The 15,706-nt window shown below is 38.5% G+C and overlaps 1 protein-coding gene across 4 annotated transcripts in view; it reads left to right on the top strand.

The window, feature by feature from the left end:
* Positions 1-15,706, top strand: part of LOC107694459 (DENN domain-containing protein 5A-like) — a 59,785-nt gene that overhangs the window by 21,052 nt on the left and 23,027 nt on the right. For all 4 annotated transcript variants that reach the window (XM_016494154.1, XM_016494151.1, XM_016494152.1 and 1 more), the window contains 4 exons: positions 4,800-4,987; positions 9,765-10,079; positions 14,126-14,341; positions 14,645-14,879. In XM_016494154.1, coding sequence (XP_016349640.1) covers positions 4,800-4,987; positions 9,765-10,079; positions 14,126-14,341; positions 14,645-14,879 — 954 coding nt within the window. The remainder of the gene's footprint in view (positions 1-4,799; positions 4,988-9,764; positions 10,080-14,125; positions 14,342-14,644; positions 14,880-15,706) is intronic.

The following is a 15,706-nucleotide window of genomic DNA, read 5'->3' as shown; positions in this document are numbered from 1 at the left end:
GCGTACACTTTGCTTATTACACACACAGGGATGCGCAGCAGCACACAAACATTTTTAAAAATGAAAAATGAAAGGATTAAAATGTAAAAGATTATTATTGTGTACATAAATATAAAAATGCCTGCATGTCATAATGGATAGTCTTTGCATGTATCAGAATTACGCGCACGAGCAGATCCGAGAAGCGTTCAGTTTTTCCGCTTGTAAATTCCACCATGTAAATAGCGAATCAGCCATGGCGCGAGCGCAACTGGCTTTTAGAGGGAATGGGAGATGAGACTCTAATTGGTTTATGGCACGTTACGCCCAAAACACACCCATTATTCATTAAAAGAATAGGGACAACCCTTTTAAACAATGCGCCCGGCGCGCCAACCATTTTTCCCATCCTTAAACTAGCAAAAGTGGATTCGGACATGCCCTAAACGCAATTGCGCCGTGCACTTTAGACCATGCGCTTAGATCGTTAAAAAAGGGCCTTTAGTAGCTCACATGTAAACGCCAGTTACCAAATGTTGGGGGGCCTATCATGTAAGCCAGATGGCCCCTTCCTGATTAAACGGGTTGTTCTTGGCCAGAAGAGTAAAGTGTACCAGACTACTGATGAAATTCAAAATTCTGACTGATTGATGAGATTAGCTTATTCATTAAAACTTCAGTTTTGTTGGTGCCGACATGTAGTGCCGTTGCGTCCCGAGTTCGAGTCTGTCTACCGTTTGTCCTATCAAAATAAAGGTAATAAACATAAAAAATTTTTAAAAAATCTGTTTTGACTCAGATACTATTGTTGTGGGTATTTGTTTACAAAACCTAGTAAGCTGCCTACATAGACAGCATTTGATATGAAGTCTGTTCTAAAGAGTTAAATTATACCTATACTAAATTGAAGATTTTTTTAACAGTGTTTGGGTGTGTTATGTATTTTTATGCTAAATGGAGTATCGTGTTAGCCTAGCATGTGCTAATGTAAACATGCTAACTTCAAATGTCGATGGAATACATATACATAGAGTTAGGGTTGCAGAGGATCTGAAAAATGTTGGTAAGTTTAGAAAACTTTCTAGAATTTTTGGAAAGTTTCAGGAAATGTACCATCCCTTTGCAACCCTACATAGAATACATGACTACTTTTGAATGATTAATTGTCATTGGAGAAAAAATCAGTTTGTAATGGTGTAGTTACAGTATCTGCCAGCAGTGGCTGACTGTTAATGCTAACTAACCAAACCTTGGCCCTCTCCACACCACTGACTAACAAGAACAACTAATTCTGGTTTATGGCTGCAATGTAAGTTAAAGGCTATGGCTGTTTTATTCAATATGCCCCATACAGCTTGCTGTTTAAATAGGACATATAATAGGAAAACCTCATCAAGGTTCTATAAATTGTTAACGACTTGGCTGTAATTTGCTCAAAGTCATAAATCATTGTTCTTAATCATCCAAAGTGAGTAAACGCAGAGACTTTAATTTAGTAAACGCTTTTTGACATAAATTAGTATTGCTCTTTGCTGCCAACTTACACCAGCGTTTTCAAATTAAAGCTGATTTAAATCTGATGGCCTTAACCTAACCTAACCTAACAGAGTTCTGAATGAATGCCATGCAAACATTGATTTGAGCTCATTTTCTTGATTTTTGGCTTGTTCTGTTTAGTACAGGCTGGTTTTAGACGAGAGAATAAACAGGCGGTTATATTGCAGTGTACTGCGACACGCTCTTTCTCTCTTTTCACACTCTCTCTCCATCTCAGTGTCCGTGTGAGCTCATCTTAGTGCTTTGTTCTCTCTCGTTCTTGTCAATCTCACAGCCCACCCTTTTCTCAGAAACACCTGGTCGTTTGCAAATTAAACTCAAAGCTTTCCGTGGAGTATTTAAGCGAATACGTTTAGAAGTTGATTCAAATTGTAGCAGTTGAGTCTTTGGTGTTTGTCATTGCCATATGCTTGAAGTTTTCGTAAAAAATTTACAGTATCTCTCACAATATGTCAAAATATCATTATTATATTTATGAAAATGTCACTTACATGTACTCTCTTTGATTCACATGCTAAACGCAATATAATTGGCAGTGTTTCCTGCTGGAAATCCTCAGCAGGCCATTTTAGATTGAATTTAAAGCAGCATGGGAAGATTGTTTTGTGATTCAGTGGCAGATGTGCTGATTGGATCAATTACACCAACAAGGAAGAGCAAATTACAGGAGGCAACTACAAAGCGACAGGGAGCTGGGTGGATGCATTGCTGTGGTGTTGCTTAGCAACCGTCCTCCAGATAAGGAGGATGGTGGTGATGCAGCATAAATATGATTGGCTGGAAATGACATCATCCCTTTCTGTATCCAGAAGGCTTGTGCTTGTAGCGAAATGTTTGTGGACAGTGAGAAAAGGACTTGATGTCATTAGATTGAGCGTCCGCACACACACAGCAGGGTGTTAGTGCTAAACAACAAGATAGCCTACGTTGCTCTATAAATAACAGGCGCATTTGTAGCATATATAAATACCCTGGCCCTTTCCCAGGTACGTGAATCCTTGAGACGGGCATCTACTGCTAGATCAATGGATGTTTGCCAGTTACTGCTCATTTCCCTATATAGACTTCTGCCTCAGTGCAGGACAGTCAGTTAGCATTACATGCTATCTGATGTGAAGATTCTTACTTGAATTAATATATTATTATAACTTAATGAAACATGATATTAATTAATATTAAATAATATTAAATTGTTTAAAATATTTACATTTATGAAAGCACATTTTCTTTAGGTAAAATGAAGTAAACATTAAATTAAATTAATTTAAATTAGATTTTAAATAAAATATTAATATATTATATTATTAATATACAAATGAGTAATGCAGGTTTTTTGGGGTACCTCTAGTCTCGCGTAGCCAGACCTTCAGACTGACGGCTGAAGGTCTGGAATCCATGGCAGCTTTCATTGCCCAAGGCCCGCCCATGAGGCCGTTTGACCGACATGTCAAACAAACAATCACAGTTCGTTTCGTTTCAGCGTCACGTTTCGGGCGTGGAAATGTCGCCACAATAACAGACCGGTGTGTAAAACTCTCGAATGTATTTTAAAGATTCTATGCCGCGAACTTTAAATATTTCACATACTTTTGAAACTCCAGCGTTTAGTTGATCCTGATAAGCGCTCGTCGTCAGGGGGTTTGGCGGCACAGCATCTTTGTTTCCAGACGGAACGTTAAAGAACGCAACACACTTCTCCTGGAAATCCTGTAGAATTCAACCAATCCGATGACGACTTCGACACTCCTGAAGTGTTTCCACTTTTGTGTCCCATATGCATCAGACGTTTAGCCAACGGTCCGTGGGCGTGACGTCTGAGGCTGAGACTAGGGTACCTCTGACTCTTGCTGATTTTCATTATGATGAATCTGTGACAAAAAAATGGGGTAGGATTTACTTGATGTAAAACAGTTTTCACTCTGAAATTGCTGGTCAGTGTCACAAATAATTACAAAGAAATGAAAGTGTGACATTTACTAGCAATTTCTGAGTTTCCTTGAAGCTTTTTTCCAAGTAAATTCTGCACCAATTTTTTATCAGTGTGTGGGATGTTAGGACTGTGTGTGTGTGTGTGTGTGTGTGTGAATAGGCCTTTTGTTGTTATTCAGGGTGCTTAGAGGCTGGTTTAGTATTCTTGTCTCTCTGACAGTCGTGACACACTATGTGACTGCAGGGTGGAGACCATAACAAAAAAATTGCCCATTTTGTCTGGATTTTGTGTGTATGAGAATAATATGTAATATATCCTCTGTGATATTTTTATTTGTAAATGCCCACTTGAGAATGCATTGTGTGCCAGTCACTTAAGAAGCACACAACTTAAGCATTTCTACAATACCCAAATGCGTGAATGCCAAGAACATTATCTCACACACACACACACACACAAAGTTACAGTACTGAAAATCGAAAAATGGAGTAAAGAAAGACTTGATCTTTATTAAGAGCAACAACTTGGCACAAGCTGATTGGTTCATGCTGCATATGCAGCCAATGAGCGTACTGCCTTGCATTTATATGGCTGGCTAGCATTCACTTGAGATTCCTGCGCTTTCAGAGTTTCTCTGAAACCCTCCACCTTCCCTAGCTCCACCTGTATAGCTCTGCTATGGGTTATTTTTAGGAGTGCTCCGATTGATCGGCCACCGATCACTATCGGCCGATAATCACGTTGGAATGATTGATCGGCAGTCTCTAAAAGGCCGATCTCAAAAAAACGATACCGTGAGAGGTTTGGCACGACATGCCGCGGCACCGTTTCAGCCTCTGTCCGGCGCGGGTGAAATAATTATAATGAATATAGATAATAAGGTACTCAGCTTCATATTTCTTCATTAAATAACTTATAAAGTAATTTGAAAACCTTGTGTGAGACGTAATTTCACAAACGGCCTGAGTGAATCACCGCGCTCTCAAAATACGCAAATGGCTTCAAATCACCACATCGCGTCTGTTTATTGGCGAACTGCACGTTGCACAGTTGACACAGGAATTGTCACTTGCACAGTCGAGGCAGTGTCACATCGTCACTAAAGTTAATAAATTGCATTTCTTTTTAATTCTTGCCAGTGTTTATCCATTCAACGCTCACGCGCTCTCTTGGAGACCATGCGCTCATGCACACTCGCAGCGCAAACATATAATGCCAGGTTCACATTACTCCGTTTGCAGTGCGTATGCGGTGCGTATTTTTTCCGCGCTCATGTTAACGGATTAATAAAGCATGCACACTGAGTGACGTGTCTGAATGTGTCTCTGTCCAGATTACCAGCGGCTGATGACGGTAGCGGAGAGCATCACAGCCTTAATGTTCCCCTTCCAATGGCAGCATGTGTACGTGCCTATCCTGCCCGCTTCACTGCTCCACTTCCTGGACGCTCCTGTGCCCTACCTCATGGGTCTGCACTCCAACGGCCAAGATGACCGCACCAAGCTGGAACTTCCCCAAGAGGTGCGTGACACACACTCGCTCCCAGAGAACCGACTCATCCTGCGATTCGGTACAGGATGATGCCATGTGGTTTTATTAAAGAATTAGTGCTGCAGCCTTATAGGTGGTGATCATCATAGTCTGTCTGGCGTCACACGCATCCCAGTTAAAGAAAAGACTCATGCTTAAATCTCATTAGGTCATGCGTCAATATCACCAGGCCGTTAGATATTTCTGGTAATTAGGCTGAAATCCTAATTCTACCCAATTAAAAGAGATATATATAAATGTATATTTATGATTTTTAAAATGTTTTTGATAGTCTCTTATGCTCACCAAGACTGCATTTATTGGATGAAAAATACAGTAATATTGTGAAATATAATTACAATTTAAAATAACTGTTTTCTGTTGTACTATATTTTAAAATTACATTTATTCATGTGATGACAGCTGAATTTTCAGCAGCTTTTACACTAGTTTTTAGAGACAGTTTTTAGAGACACGTGATGCTTCAGAAAACATTCTAATATGCTGATTTGGTGAATTATTATTCATATTAAAGGGTTAGTTCACCCAAAAAGTCATTAATTACCCACCCTCGTGTTGTTCCAAACCCATAAGACCTTTGTTCATCTTCGGAACACAATTCCAAGGCCCGCCCATGAGGCCGTTTGACCGACATGTCAAACAACCAATCACAGTTCATTTCGTTCAGCGTCACGTTTCGGGCGTGGAAATGTCGCCACAATAACAGACCGGTGTGTAAAACTCTCGAATGTATTTTAAAGATTCTATGCCGCGAACTTTAAATATTTCACATACTTTTGAAACTCCAGCGTTTAGTTGATCCTGATAAGCGCTCGTCGTCAGGGGGTTTGGCGGCACAGCATCTTTGTTTCCAGACGGAACGTTAAAGAACGCAACACACTTCTCCTGGAAATCCTGTAGAATTCAACCAATCCGATGACGACTTCGACACTCCTGAAGTGTTTCCACTTTTGTGTCCCATATGCATCAGACGTTTAGCCAACGGTCCGTGGGCGTGACGTCTGAGGCTGAGACTAGGGTACCTCTGACTCTTGCTGATTTTCATTATGATGAATCTGTGACAAAAAAATGGGGTAGGATTTACTTGATGTAAAACAGTTTTCACTCTGAAATTGCTGGTCAGTGTCACAAATAATTACAAAGAAATGAAAGTGTGACATTTACTAGCAATTTCTGAGTTTCCTTGAAGCTTTTTTCCAAGTAAATTCTGCACCAATTTTTTATCAGTGTGTGGGATGTTAGGACTGTGTGTGTGTGTGTGTGTGTGTGTGAATAGGCCTTTTGTTGTTATTCAGGGTGCTTAGAGGCTGGTTTAGTATTCTTGTCTCTCTGACAGTCGTGACACACTATGTGACTGCAGGGTGGAGACCATAACAAAAAAATTGCCCATTTTGTCTGGATTTTGTGTGTATGAGAATAATATGTAATATATCCTCTGTGATATTTTTATTTGTAAATGCCCACTTGAGAATGCATTGTGTGCCAGTCACTTAAGAAGCACACAACTTAAGCATTTCTACAATACCCAAATGCGTGAATGCCAAGAACATTATCTCACACACACACACACACACAAAGTTACAGTACTGAAAATCGAAAAATGGAGTAAAGAAAGACTTGATCTTTATTAAGAGCAACAACTTGGCACAAGCTGATTGGTTCATGCTGCATATGCAGCCAATGAGCTTACTGCCTTGCATTTATATGGCTGGCTAGCATTCACTTGAGATTCCTGTAGCGCGCTTTCAGAGTTTCTCTGAAACCCTCCACCTTCCCTAGCTCCACCTGTATAGCTCTGCTATGGGTTATTTTTAGGAGTGCTCCGATTGATCGGCCACCGATCACTATCGGCCGATAATCACGTTGGAATGATTGATCGGCAGTCTCTAAAAGGCCGATCTCAAAAAAACGATACCGTGAGAGGTTTGGCACGACATGCCGCGGCACCGTTTCAGCCTCTGTCCGGCGCGGGTGAAATAATTATAATGAATATAGATAATAAGGTACTCAGCTTCATATTTCTTCATTAAATAACTTATAAAGTAATTTGAAAACCTTGTGTGAGACGTAATTTCACAAACGGCCTGAGTGAATCACCGCGCTCTCAAAATACGCAAATGGCTTCAAATCACCACATCGCGTCTGTTTATTGGCGAACTGCACGTTGCACAGTTGACACAGGAATTGTCACTTGCACAGTCGAGGCAGTGTCACATCGTCACTAAAGTTAATAAATTGCATTTCTTTTTAATTCTTGCCAGTGTTTATCCATTCAACGCTCACGCGCTCTCTTGGAGACCATGCGCTCATGCACACTCGCAGCGCAAACATATAATGCCAGGTTCACATTACTCCGTTTGCAGTGCGTATGCGGTGCGTATTTTTTCCGCGCTCATGTTAACGGATTAATAAAGCATGCACACTGAGTGACGTGTCTGAATGTGTCTCTGTCCAGATTACCAGCGGCTGATGACGGTAGCGGAGAGCATCACAGCCTTAATGTTCCCCTTCCAATGGCAGCATGTGTACGTGCCTATCCTGCCCGCTTCACTGCTCCACTTCCTGGACGCTCCTGTGCCCTACCTCATGGGTCTGCACTCCAACGGCCAAGATGACCGCACCAAGCTGGAACTTCCCCAAGAGGTGCGTGACACACACTCGCTCCCAGAGAACCGACTCATCCTGCGATTCGGTACAGGATGATGCCATGTGGTTTTATTAAAGAATTAGTGCTGCAGCCTTATAGGTGGTGATCATCATAGTCTGTCTGGCGTCACACGCATCCCAGTTAAAGAAAAGACTCATGCTTAAATCTCATTAGGTCATGCGTCAATATCACCAGGCCGTTAGATATTTCTGGTAATTAGGCTGAAATCCTAATTCTACCCAATTAAAAGAGATATATATAAATGTATATTTATGATTTTTAAAATGTTTTTGATAGTCTCTTATGCTCACCAAGACTGCATTTATTGGATGAAAAATACAGTAATATTGTGAAATATAATTACAATTTAAAATAACTGTTTTCTGTTGTACTATATTTTAAAATTACATTTATTCATGTGATGACAGCTGAATTTTCAGCAGCTTTTACACTAGTTTTTAGAGACAGTTTTTAGAGACACGTGATGCTTCAGAAAACATTCTAATATGCTGATTTGGTGAATTATTATTCATATTAAAGGGTTAGTTCACCCAAAAAGTCATTAATTACCCACCCTCGTGTTGTTCCAAACCCATAAGACCTTTGTTCATCTTCGGATACCGCATACCGTGATAAAAGCATTAGCAATTAATCGCAACATGAAAAATTGATACCGGCATATCCCTACATCAGTGGTTCAACTGTAAAGTTACGAAGCTACGAGAATACTTTTTTGCGCAAAGAAAACAAAAATAACGACTTTATTCCACATTTTCGTCTCTACTGCATTACTTGTGGATGCGCGTTCACGACAGTATCATGACGCAGTAGAGACGAAAATGTGGAATAAAGTCATTTCTTTGCGCAAAAAAGTATTCTCGTAGCTTCGTAACTTTACAGTTGTCACATGGACTACTTTGTCGACCATCTTGGTACTTTTCTGGACCTTGAAGGTGGTAGTTACCTTGCTGTCTATGGGAGGGTCAGAGAGCCCTCAGATTTCATCAAAAATATCTTAAATTGTGTTCCGAAGACGAATGGAGGTCTTACGGGTTTGGAACAACGCGAAGGTGAGTAATTAATGACAGAATTATCATTTTTGGGTGAACTAACCCTTTAATAATGAGAATGGTGTAATATTTGTTTTTTGGGTGTTTTCGGGATTTTTTGATCAATAGAAAACTCAAAAGAACAGCATTTATTTGAAATAGAAAAATTTCCTAACAATAACAATGTCAATTTCATAATATCTTTTAGATATTATGTTAGTAAAATAATGTTAGTTTAATAATACATCTACCATATATAGCTATACTACCATGGAAGTATGAATGTAACTGTAAAACGCATACTGGAGTGTATTTTTCAGTGTCTAGAATAATAATATCTCCCTTTAATATACCCTTCTGGGCTTCTTCATCTCCTTACTGAGATGTGACTGAAACAATATTGGTAAAACCTTTTGTAGGAAAACAATCTCTATGACCTTGCTCACTGATGAGATATGCACTCTTTCCTTGATCTTACCTGAAAAGCAGCAGTAAAAAGTCTGCTCTTCATGTGGAGTTCCTTTTAGAGTAAATCTTCTATCAAACATTTGTCGGCAACACTGCCACTTTTCTTCTTTCAGTGCTTATGAAAGAAATCGGTGGCACCAACCTGCAGGGAGAGCAAGCTCTCTGATGTATCACTGCAATGTGCCATTTTTAAAAAATGTGCTGTGGCTGCATCCTGGTACAATGATGAGAACCATATAAAAACATATTTTGACAATGCAATAATCATGGGGTACTGTTATATATCAAAGGTACGTCAAAGAATACCATGGTGCATAGTAGTGCAAATTTGGTACCTTTTTGTTAGTGTGCATTCCTATTTGTACCTGTTTGTAAATGTATAAAATTGTCAAACCTTGTCATTTTTTATATGATTATATGAGTATATAATTCTCAACTGAGCATCATTGGTTTGTTAGTTTGTCCTCTAGTGGACAGAGATGAAAGTCAGTGTTACCACCTTGTTCATAATCTCTTACAGAAATTTCTGTTACATAATCTCATAGATCAATATTTGTAATGAAATAACTCTTGTACCCTTCAGGCCAACCTTTGTTTTGTCGATATTGACAACCACTTTATCGAGCTACCTGAGGACCTGCCTCAGTTCCCCAACAAGCTGGAGTTCATCCAGGAGATCTCGGAGGTTCTGTTGGCGTTTGGCATATCTTCAGAGGCAAACCCACAGTGCAGCGAGGGCCAGGGCAAGCGCAGGGGCTTCCGCTCGGGTGACATGGCCTCTGACAAGCGCAATGGCAACCTGGCTGGCTCGCCGCTCAACTCGTACTTGCTGAGAGAAAACCAAACCATAGCTCGTCTGCAAGCGCTGGTCAAGAGGACTGGAGTCAGTCTGGAGAAGGTGAGCATGGGAATGAGGACACAAAGCACTAAGCGCTTTAAAAAAAAGCTCTCCGAGATGTAAAAAAACATCATCCACCAAGTTCTGGTTGTATGTTGTATCTCAATTCACATACTTATTCTACACGTTAAAAGTATGTAATTTTCTTGTGATGGGAAATATGTAATAAGACAGTATAGCAGTACCATCCTAAAATTAAGGATTATTATTGTATTACACTAATGCATTCATGTAATTATTGTTTTACATTGATGAACACTGTTCTAGTGGTTTTTGGATATTTTAATAAAAAAATCGTACATATTGTGCCTTTAAATGTAAGTTATGCCAACAACCCCCTTGTCACCCACTGGTAGTGTCTGCATCTGAATTCATTAACTCATTATTACCTAACTAATGCAAGGGGTTGTGGACAATATTAGTCCAAAAGATAAGCATTTTATTTTATCGTATTTTTACTATTTTAGTATTATTTGGGACCATTCATCAACTTGGATAATATTTATGACGGATAGTATCCAAATAAGTGTAAGTGAATGTGTTTCTTTAAATGCAGTTTGCTATGCATTACTAATGGTTTATTCTTTATTCCTGTGATGCAAAGCTGAATTTTCAGCATCATTGCTCCAGTCAAAAAGTAAAAAAAAACAGCATTTATTTAAAATAGAAATATTTTCTAACAGAAATTAAAACTTTTATTCAGCAAGGATGTGTTAAATTGATAAGAAGTGATAGCAAAGACTTATATTGTTAGAAAATATTTATATTTTGAATAAATTATGTTCTTTTTAACTTTTTATTTATCAAAAAATCCTGAAAAAAGTATCACAAGTTCCAAAAAAATGTTGCCAACATTGATAATTCTAATAATAAATCAGCATATTAAAATAATTTCTAAAGGATCATGTGACACTTTATACTGGAGTAATGGCTGATGAAAATTCAGCTTTGCATCAAAGGAATAAATTATATTTTAAAGTATTTTCAAATAAAAACCATTATTTTGTATTGTAATAACATTTTGCAATATTACTGTTGTTTTTCTGTATTTTTGATCAAATAAATGCAGCCTTGATGAGTATAAGAGACTTCTTTAAAAAACATTACAAGTCCTACTGATCCTAAACTTTTGAACGGTAGTGTATATATATATATATATAGTTTTAAAAGAAAGTGTATATTATGGTGTAAATTCTCTCAGACAAATACATTTAGTTTATCTGGTTTCTCTTGGGATTTGCTGTGAATTCAGTCATTTTCCTTTTTGAACTGAACAATGACTTGAACAGTGATGACAGCTGCTTTGTGGAAAACAGATCTTTTCAGTGTGGGCAATAATTATAATTATTGTGTGGGCTCTGAAAAGATGAACAAATGGCTGTTAAGACTGAGCGTGCTCTGTTCTGATTCTCAGAAAGCTTGAGGTCTCTCTCGATGACATTAAGCAGCTTAAGGACACACTCTGTCTAAAGACCAGGGATTGACCCCTTACTCTTAATATAGCTCCTAGAGAGAGTTTGCCACAGCCTTAAAGCTGTACTGGTTAAATTCCATCATACTGACTTGATATTCAGTGATTCCCTTATTTAGAATGAGCTGTCAGGCACTTGTTTGCTTTTCTTGCTCTCTGTGTATTGCCGCTTGCTCTGTATGGTTATATTCTCTTGGGAACGAGCCTCATTTGCTTCATAAATCAAGGCAGATTTGTAGACTTCCGTTCCCAGCACTCCCTGCTCTCCATTCAGGGTGTTACCATGGAGATTAGATAACTCAGATCAGCTCCGAAAGCTGTGCGCTGATATTTGCTGCCACATTTTCCCACTCTCTTGTTCCTCCTCTCTTTTAACTCCTACCTTTACTCTTAAAGTTGACATGAAATGGAAAATCACCCTATTTTTTTTTTAATTGCTTGATTTTGATCTTATTGTGAACAATTCATTCATGCATGTTTCATTCTATTAGAAAACAACAATGACAAAAAGCTATTTTTTTATCTAAAAATATCATAACTCTGAAAGACGTCTCTCTGGTGATGTATGTCTGGCTTCTCCAATCATTTAGTCTGCTTAAGTCCCGCCCCTTTCTTACAATTATGTTTGTATTCAGATCTGCCTCCATCCAATCAGCAATTGATGGACAATTCCAAGTACTGCCCTATTACTCATTTTTTTTATAATCCGTTTCACTCAAGAAAAGATCTGTTGCTACTTCAGTTACATTGTAACTTCTGCATTTTTCCTGGAAAATGTCTAGTGTAACTTAGCATTTGGAAAATTTAGAGTGGTGATTGTGATCTTTTGTTAATTTTTTTATGCTGAGATTATATTAAGATGACATTCCAAAACAAAGTTTCAAGGATGAAATACATCATCTACCAGCACTGAAATCTAAGGGCCAGTTTTACTAACAGTTAGCGCCAGCGCAAACAGTCTTTTGGCGTTAAAATAGTACTGTCAGGTTTTACTAAAGACGCGCAGTGACGAATTAGCGCTGAAAAGGCGTGGACACAGATAAATTTGTGCCTGACCTTATTGAATATGCATTTCTAGGAGTTTCCCTTTCAGACGCCAAATTTATGGGAGGAGAGTATTCAAATGAATCACGCAACGAGATTTACTAATGTTTGTGCTCATCAAATTACTGGCATTTGTGCCATTATTTAACGCCCAAAAAAGCATGTCTTAAACTATTTTGCACTTGAAATGGATGCAATTTGTTGCTAGGAGAGCGCATGGTAGAAGGGAGAGAATGCCAGAAGAACACATTATCCGAACATATCGTTTGCCAAGCCATGTTATTTTTAATTTGCTTCAGGAAATAAAAGATGACTTCAACCCTCAACTAGGAGTCTCGCAATACCAGATCTATCAAAACTTCTAGCAAACCTTCATTTTTTGGCCTCCGTACGTTCTTTTCAACGTACTGTGGCTTATTTATTTCTATATTGTTTATTGGTGACTAAATTGCGTTGGTCGATATGTAAATGAGATGTTGCGTCTGTGTTCTTAATTTGCGTATTGTTAGTAAATCACCCGCAGAAATTTCGGCGCTCTTTTGGAATTGCGCTCTCGCGCTAATTGGCCCTGTCCTATTTAGTACAACTGGCCCTAAATGTGGCATGAATGAACAATATAACAGTTTGGACCAATACTTGCCATGTGACAGAGGCAGGGTTATTAACGTTAACTAAATCTTAAATCCATAAAGAAAATGTGTTAGTTGAAAAAAAAAAAAGTCTGGCTGCAATATAACAAAGAGTGAAAAATTTAAGGGGGTCTGAATACTTTCCGTACCCACTGTATATATATATATAAAAAACTTACAAATTTCAGCTTGTTGCCAAAGCAACATTTCTCATTTTCATTTAAAGTTGAAGTACTAAAATAACTGAAACTAAATAAGATAAAACTAATAAATAAAAAAAACAAATAATATATAGACATATTTAAAAATAAAAACTAATAAAATTACAAAAACACAGGAAAAGTACTAAAACATTTACATTTAATTGAAAATATGAAAAATAAAATCAAATTCAAATTATTAACAAAAATACTAAGCAAACACTGGACTAACTAAAATCATTTAGAAAAAAATGTTGAAAAGTCAGATTAACATGGGGGAGATTCATTGTTTGCCACTTTATTTTATTGTGCTCTGCGTTAACAGAATTACAGAGAGGTGTCGTTTGCTGTGGGGACGTAATTCCACTTTTTAGTATTTTTAATCAGAATAAATTTGTTACTTCAGTTCTGCCTGAAATGAATAAATACTCTACTACAGACTTGATTTCTGGTTTGATACATCACATAGACTGTTTATCAAAACAGTTAAATATCACGTTAAAATATATGAGTTTAACCTGATTAATATTATTGACACTTTTTATAATACACTTTTGCCTTGTCACGCCATCACAACAAGCAGTCCCTCTGGTTCTTGTGCCACTGACCCCACCATCACTTTTTAATACAATGTGACACTTTTTTTGTCCTTCACCTCTGGGCCTGTTTATAAGTGCATTCTTCGTTTGGTGTGTTTGACAGTTGGATGTGAAGGAGGATACGAGCACTAATAAGGATTCAAAAGTGCAGTGTGATGAAGAGGAGATGAAGATGCATCAGTTGAACATTCGAGTGCGAGAGGTCTTCGCCAACCGCTTCACGCAGATGTTCTCTGACTATGAGGTGTTCGTCATTCAGCCCAGCCAAGACAAAGAGTCCTGGTTTAGCAACCGAGACCAGATGCAGAACTTTGACAAGGTGATGTTTCGCGATCCATTTATAAACTTCTCTGCTAGAAAAAAAGTCATGGTTTATTGCCAGTTCATATTGGTCAACCAGTTCTGACCAGCTTGAAGACCTACTATGTTACAACCAGCTCTGACCAAGAAGTTTTAAGAATTAAATTGATTAGCCATTCTTTTCGATGATTAAAATGTACACAATGTACACGAAAAAAAAAAAAACAGTTTAGAGTAACTAAGATGTTTTGGGATGCTGATACACTTTGTAGCCCACAGCAGCTTCATGGTGTTTGCCATTTCTGAATTCTGCCCACTGCAGGCCTCCTTCCTGTCGGATCAGCCGGAGCCTTACCTGCCGTTCCTCTCCCGTTTCCTGGAGACGCAGATGTTTGCCTCTTTCATCGACAGTAAGATCCTGTGCCACGATGACGAGGACAAAGAGCACACACTGAGAGTATTTGATTCCCGTGTTGACAAGATCCGCATGCTAAATGTCAGGACACCCACCCTGCGGACCTCCATGTACCAGAAATGCACCAATATTGATGAAGCAGGTGAGACGGCATAAACCTGGTGACTAATCTGTTTTAGAAATGGAGCTATTTGGAATACTTACACTTATGGCATAAAAATACCTTTTTTTGCCATACCCATTTAGAGCCATAAATATATTTTAATGGTCATTGATCATTTACTCACCCTCAAGTTGTTCCAAACTTACATGAATTTCTGTCTTCTGTTGAATACAAAATAAGAAGATATTTTGAAGAATGTTGATAACAAAAACAAGTTGGTTAGGGGGTGTGCCCGAAGCGTGAATCCTTATAAGGGAAAACACGACAACTGCGGCGCGACACGACAACTGTCGCGTCCGGTGTAGACATGGTGTAACGGTTGCCTGTTACATTACAGTACATAAAATTTCACTTACCACATAAACAGAGTAAGGAGAAATGACTGAGGACGATGGCGAATGATTTGCAGATTCTCAGTACCACTGAGAAACATATAATCTTGTAAAATGTGTGCCAAGTACTGCCGCTCCATAGTATAAACAGAGTGTGTGTGATTGCGAATCTCGAAAGTGAAACTAAAAGCGATCGTGCATTCAAAAGCACGATACCAGTTTCAATGCCAGGTATAATAGCGGCTCCCTGATGCCGAAATATATATGTAGTATAATTACCCAATTATATAACTGTGAGGAAAGATATTGAAATATATATTTTTCTCCCATCTCATATTTATTCCCTTTAGGGTTTCCGCTTACATGTAATTTTCTTTCCAAACACGGTATTGGGATGCAGGGGGAATGGTGGGGGGGGGATCACGATGCCGGCTCAACATCGTGATGTCTATCAGCCATCGGCGATGGACGAGG

This window comes from Sinocyclocheilus anshuiensis, unplaced genomic scaffold (assembly GCF_001515605.1).
Source record: "Sinocyclocheilus anshuiensis isolate Anshui unplaced genomic scaffold, SAMN03320099.WGS_v1.1 scaffold3099, whole genome shotgun sequence".
Lineage (NCBI taxonomy): Eukaryota > Metazoa > Chordata > Actinopteri > Cypriniformes > Cyprinidae > Sinocyclocheilus > Sinocyclocheilus anshuiensis.
This window is presented reverse-complemented; position numbering and strand designations above follow the sequence as displayed.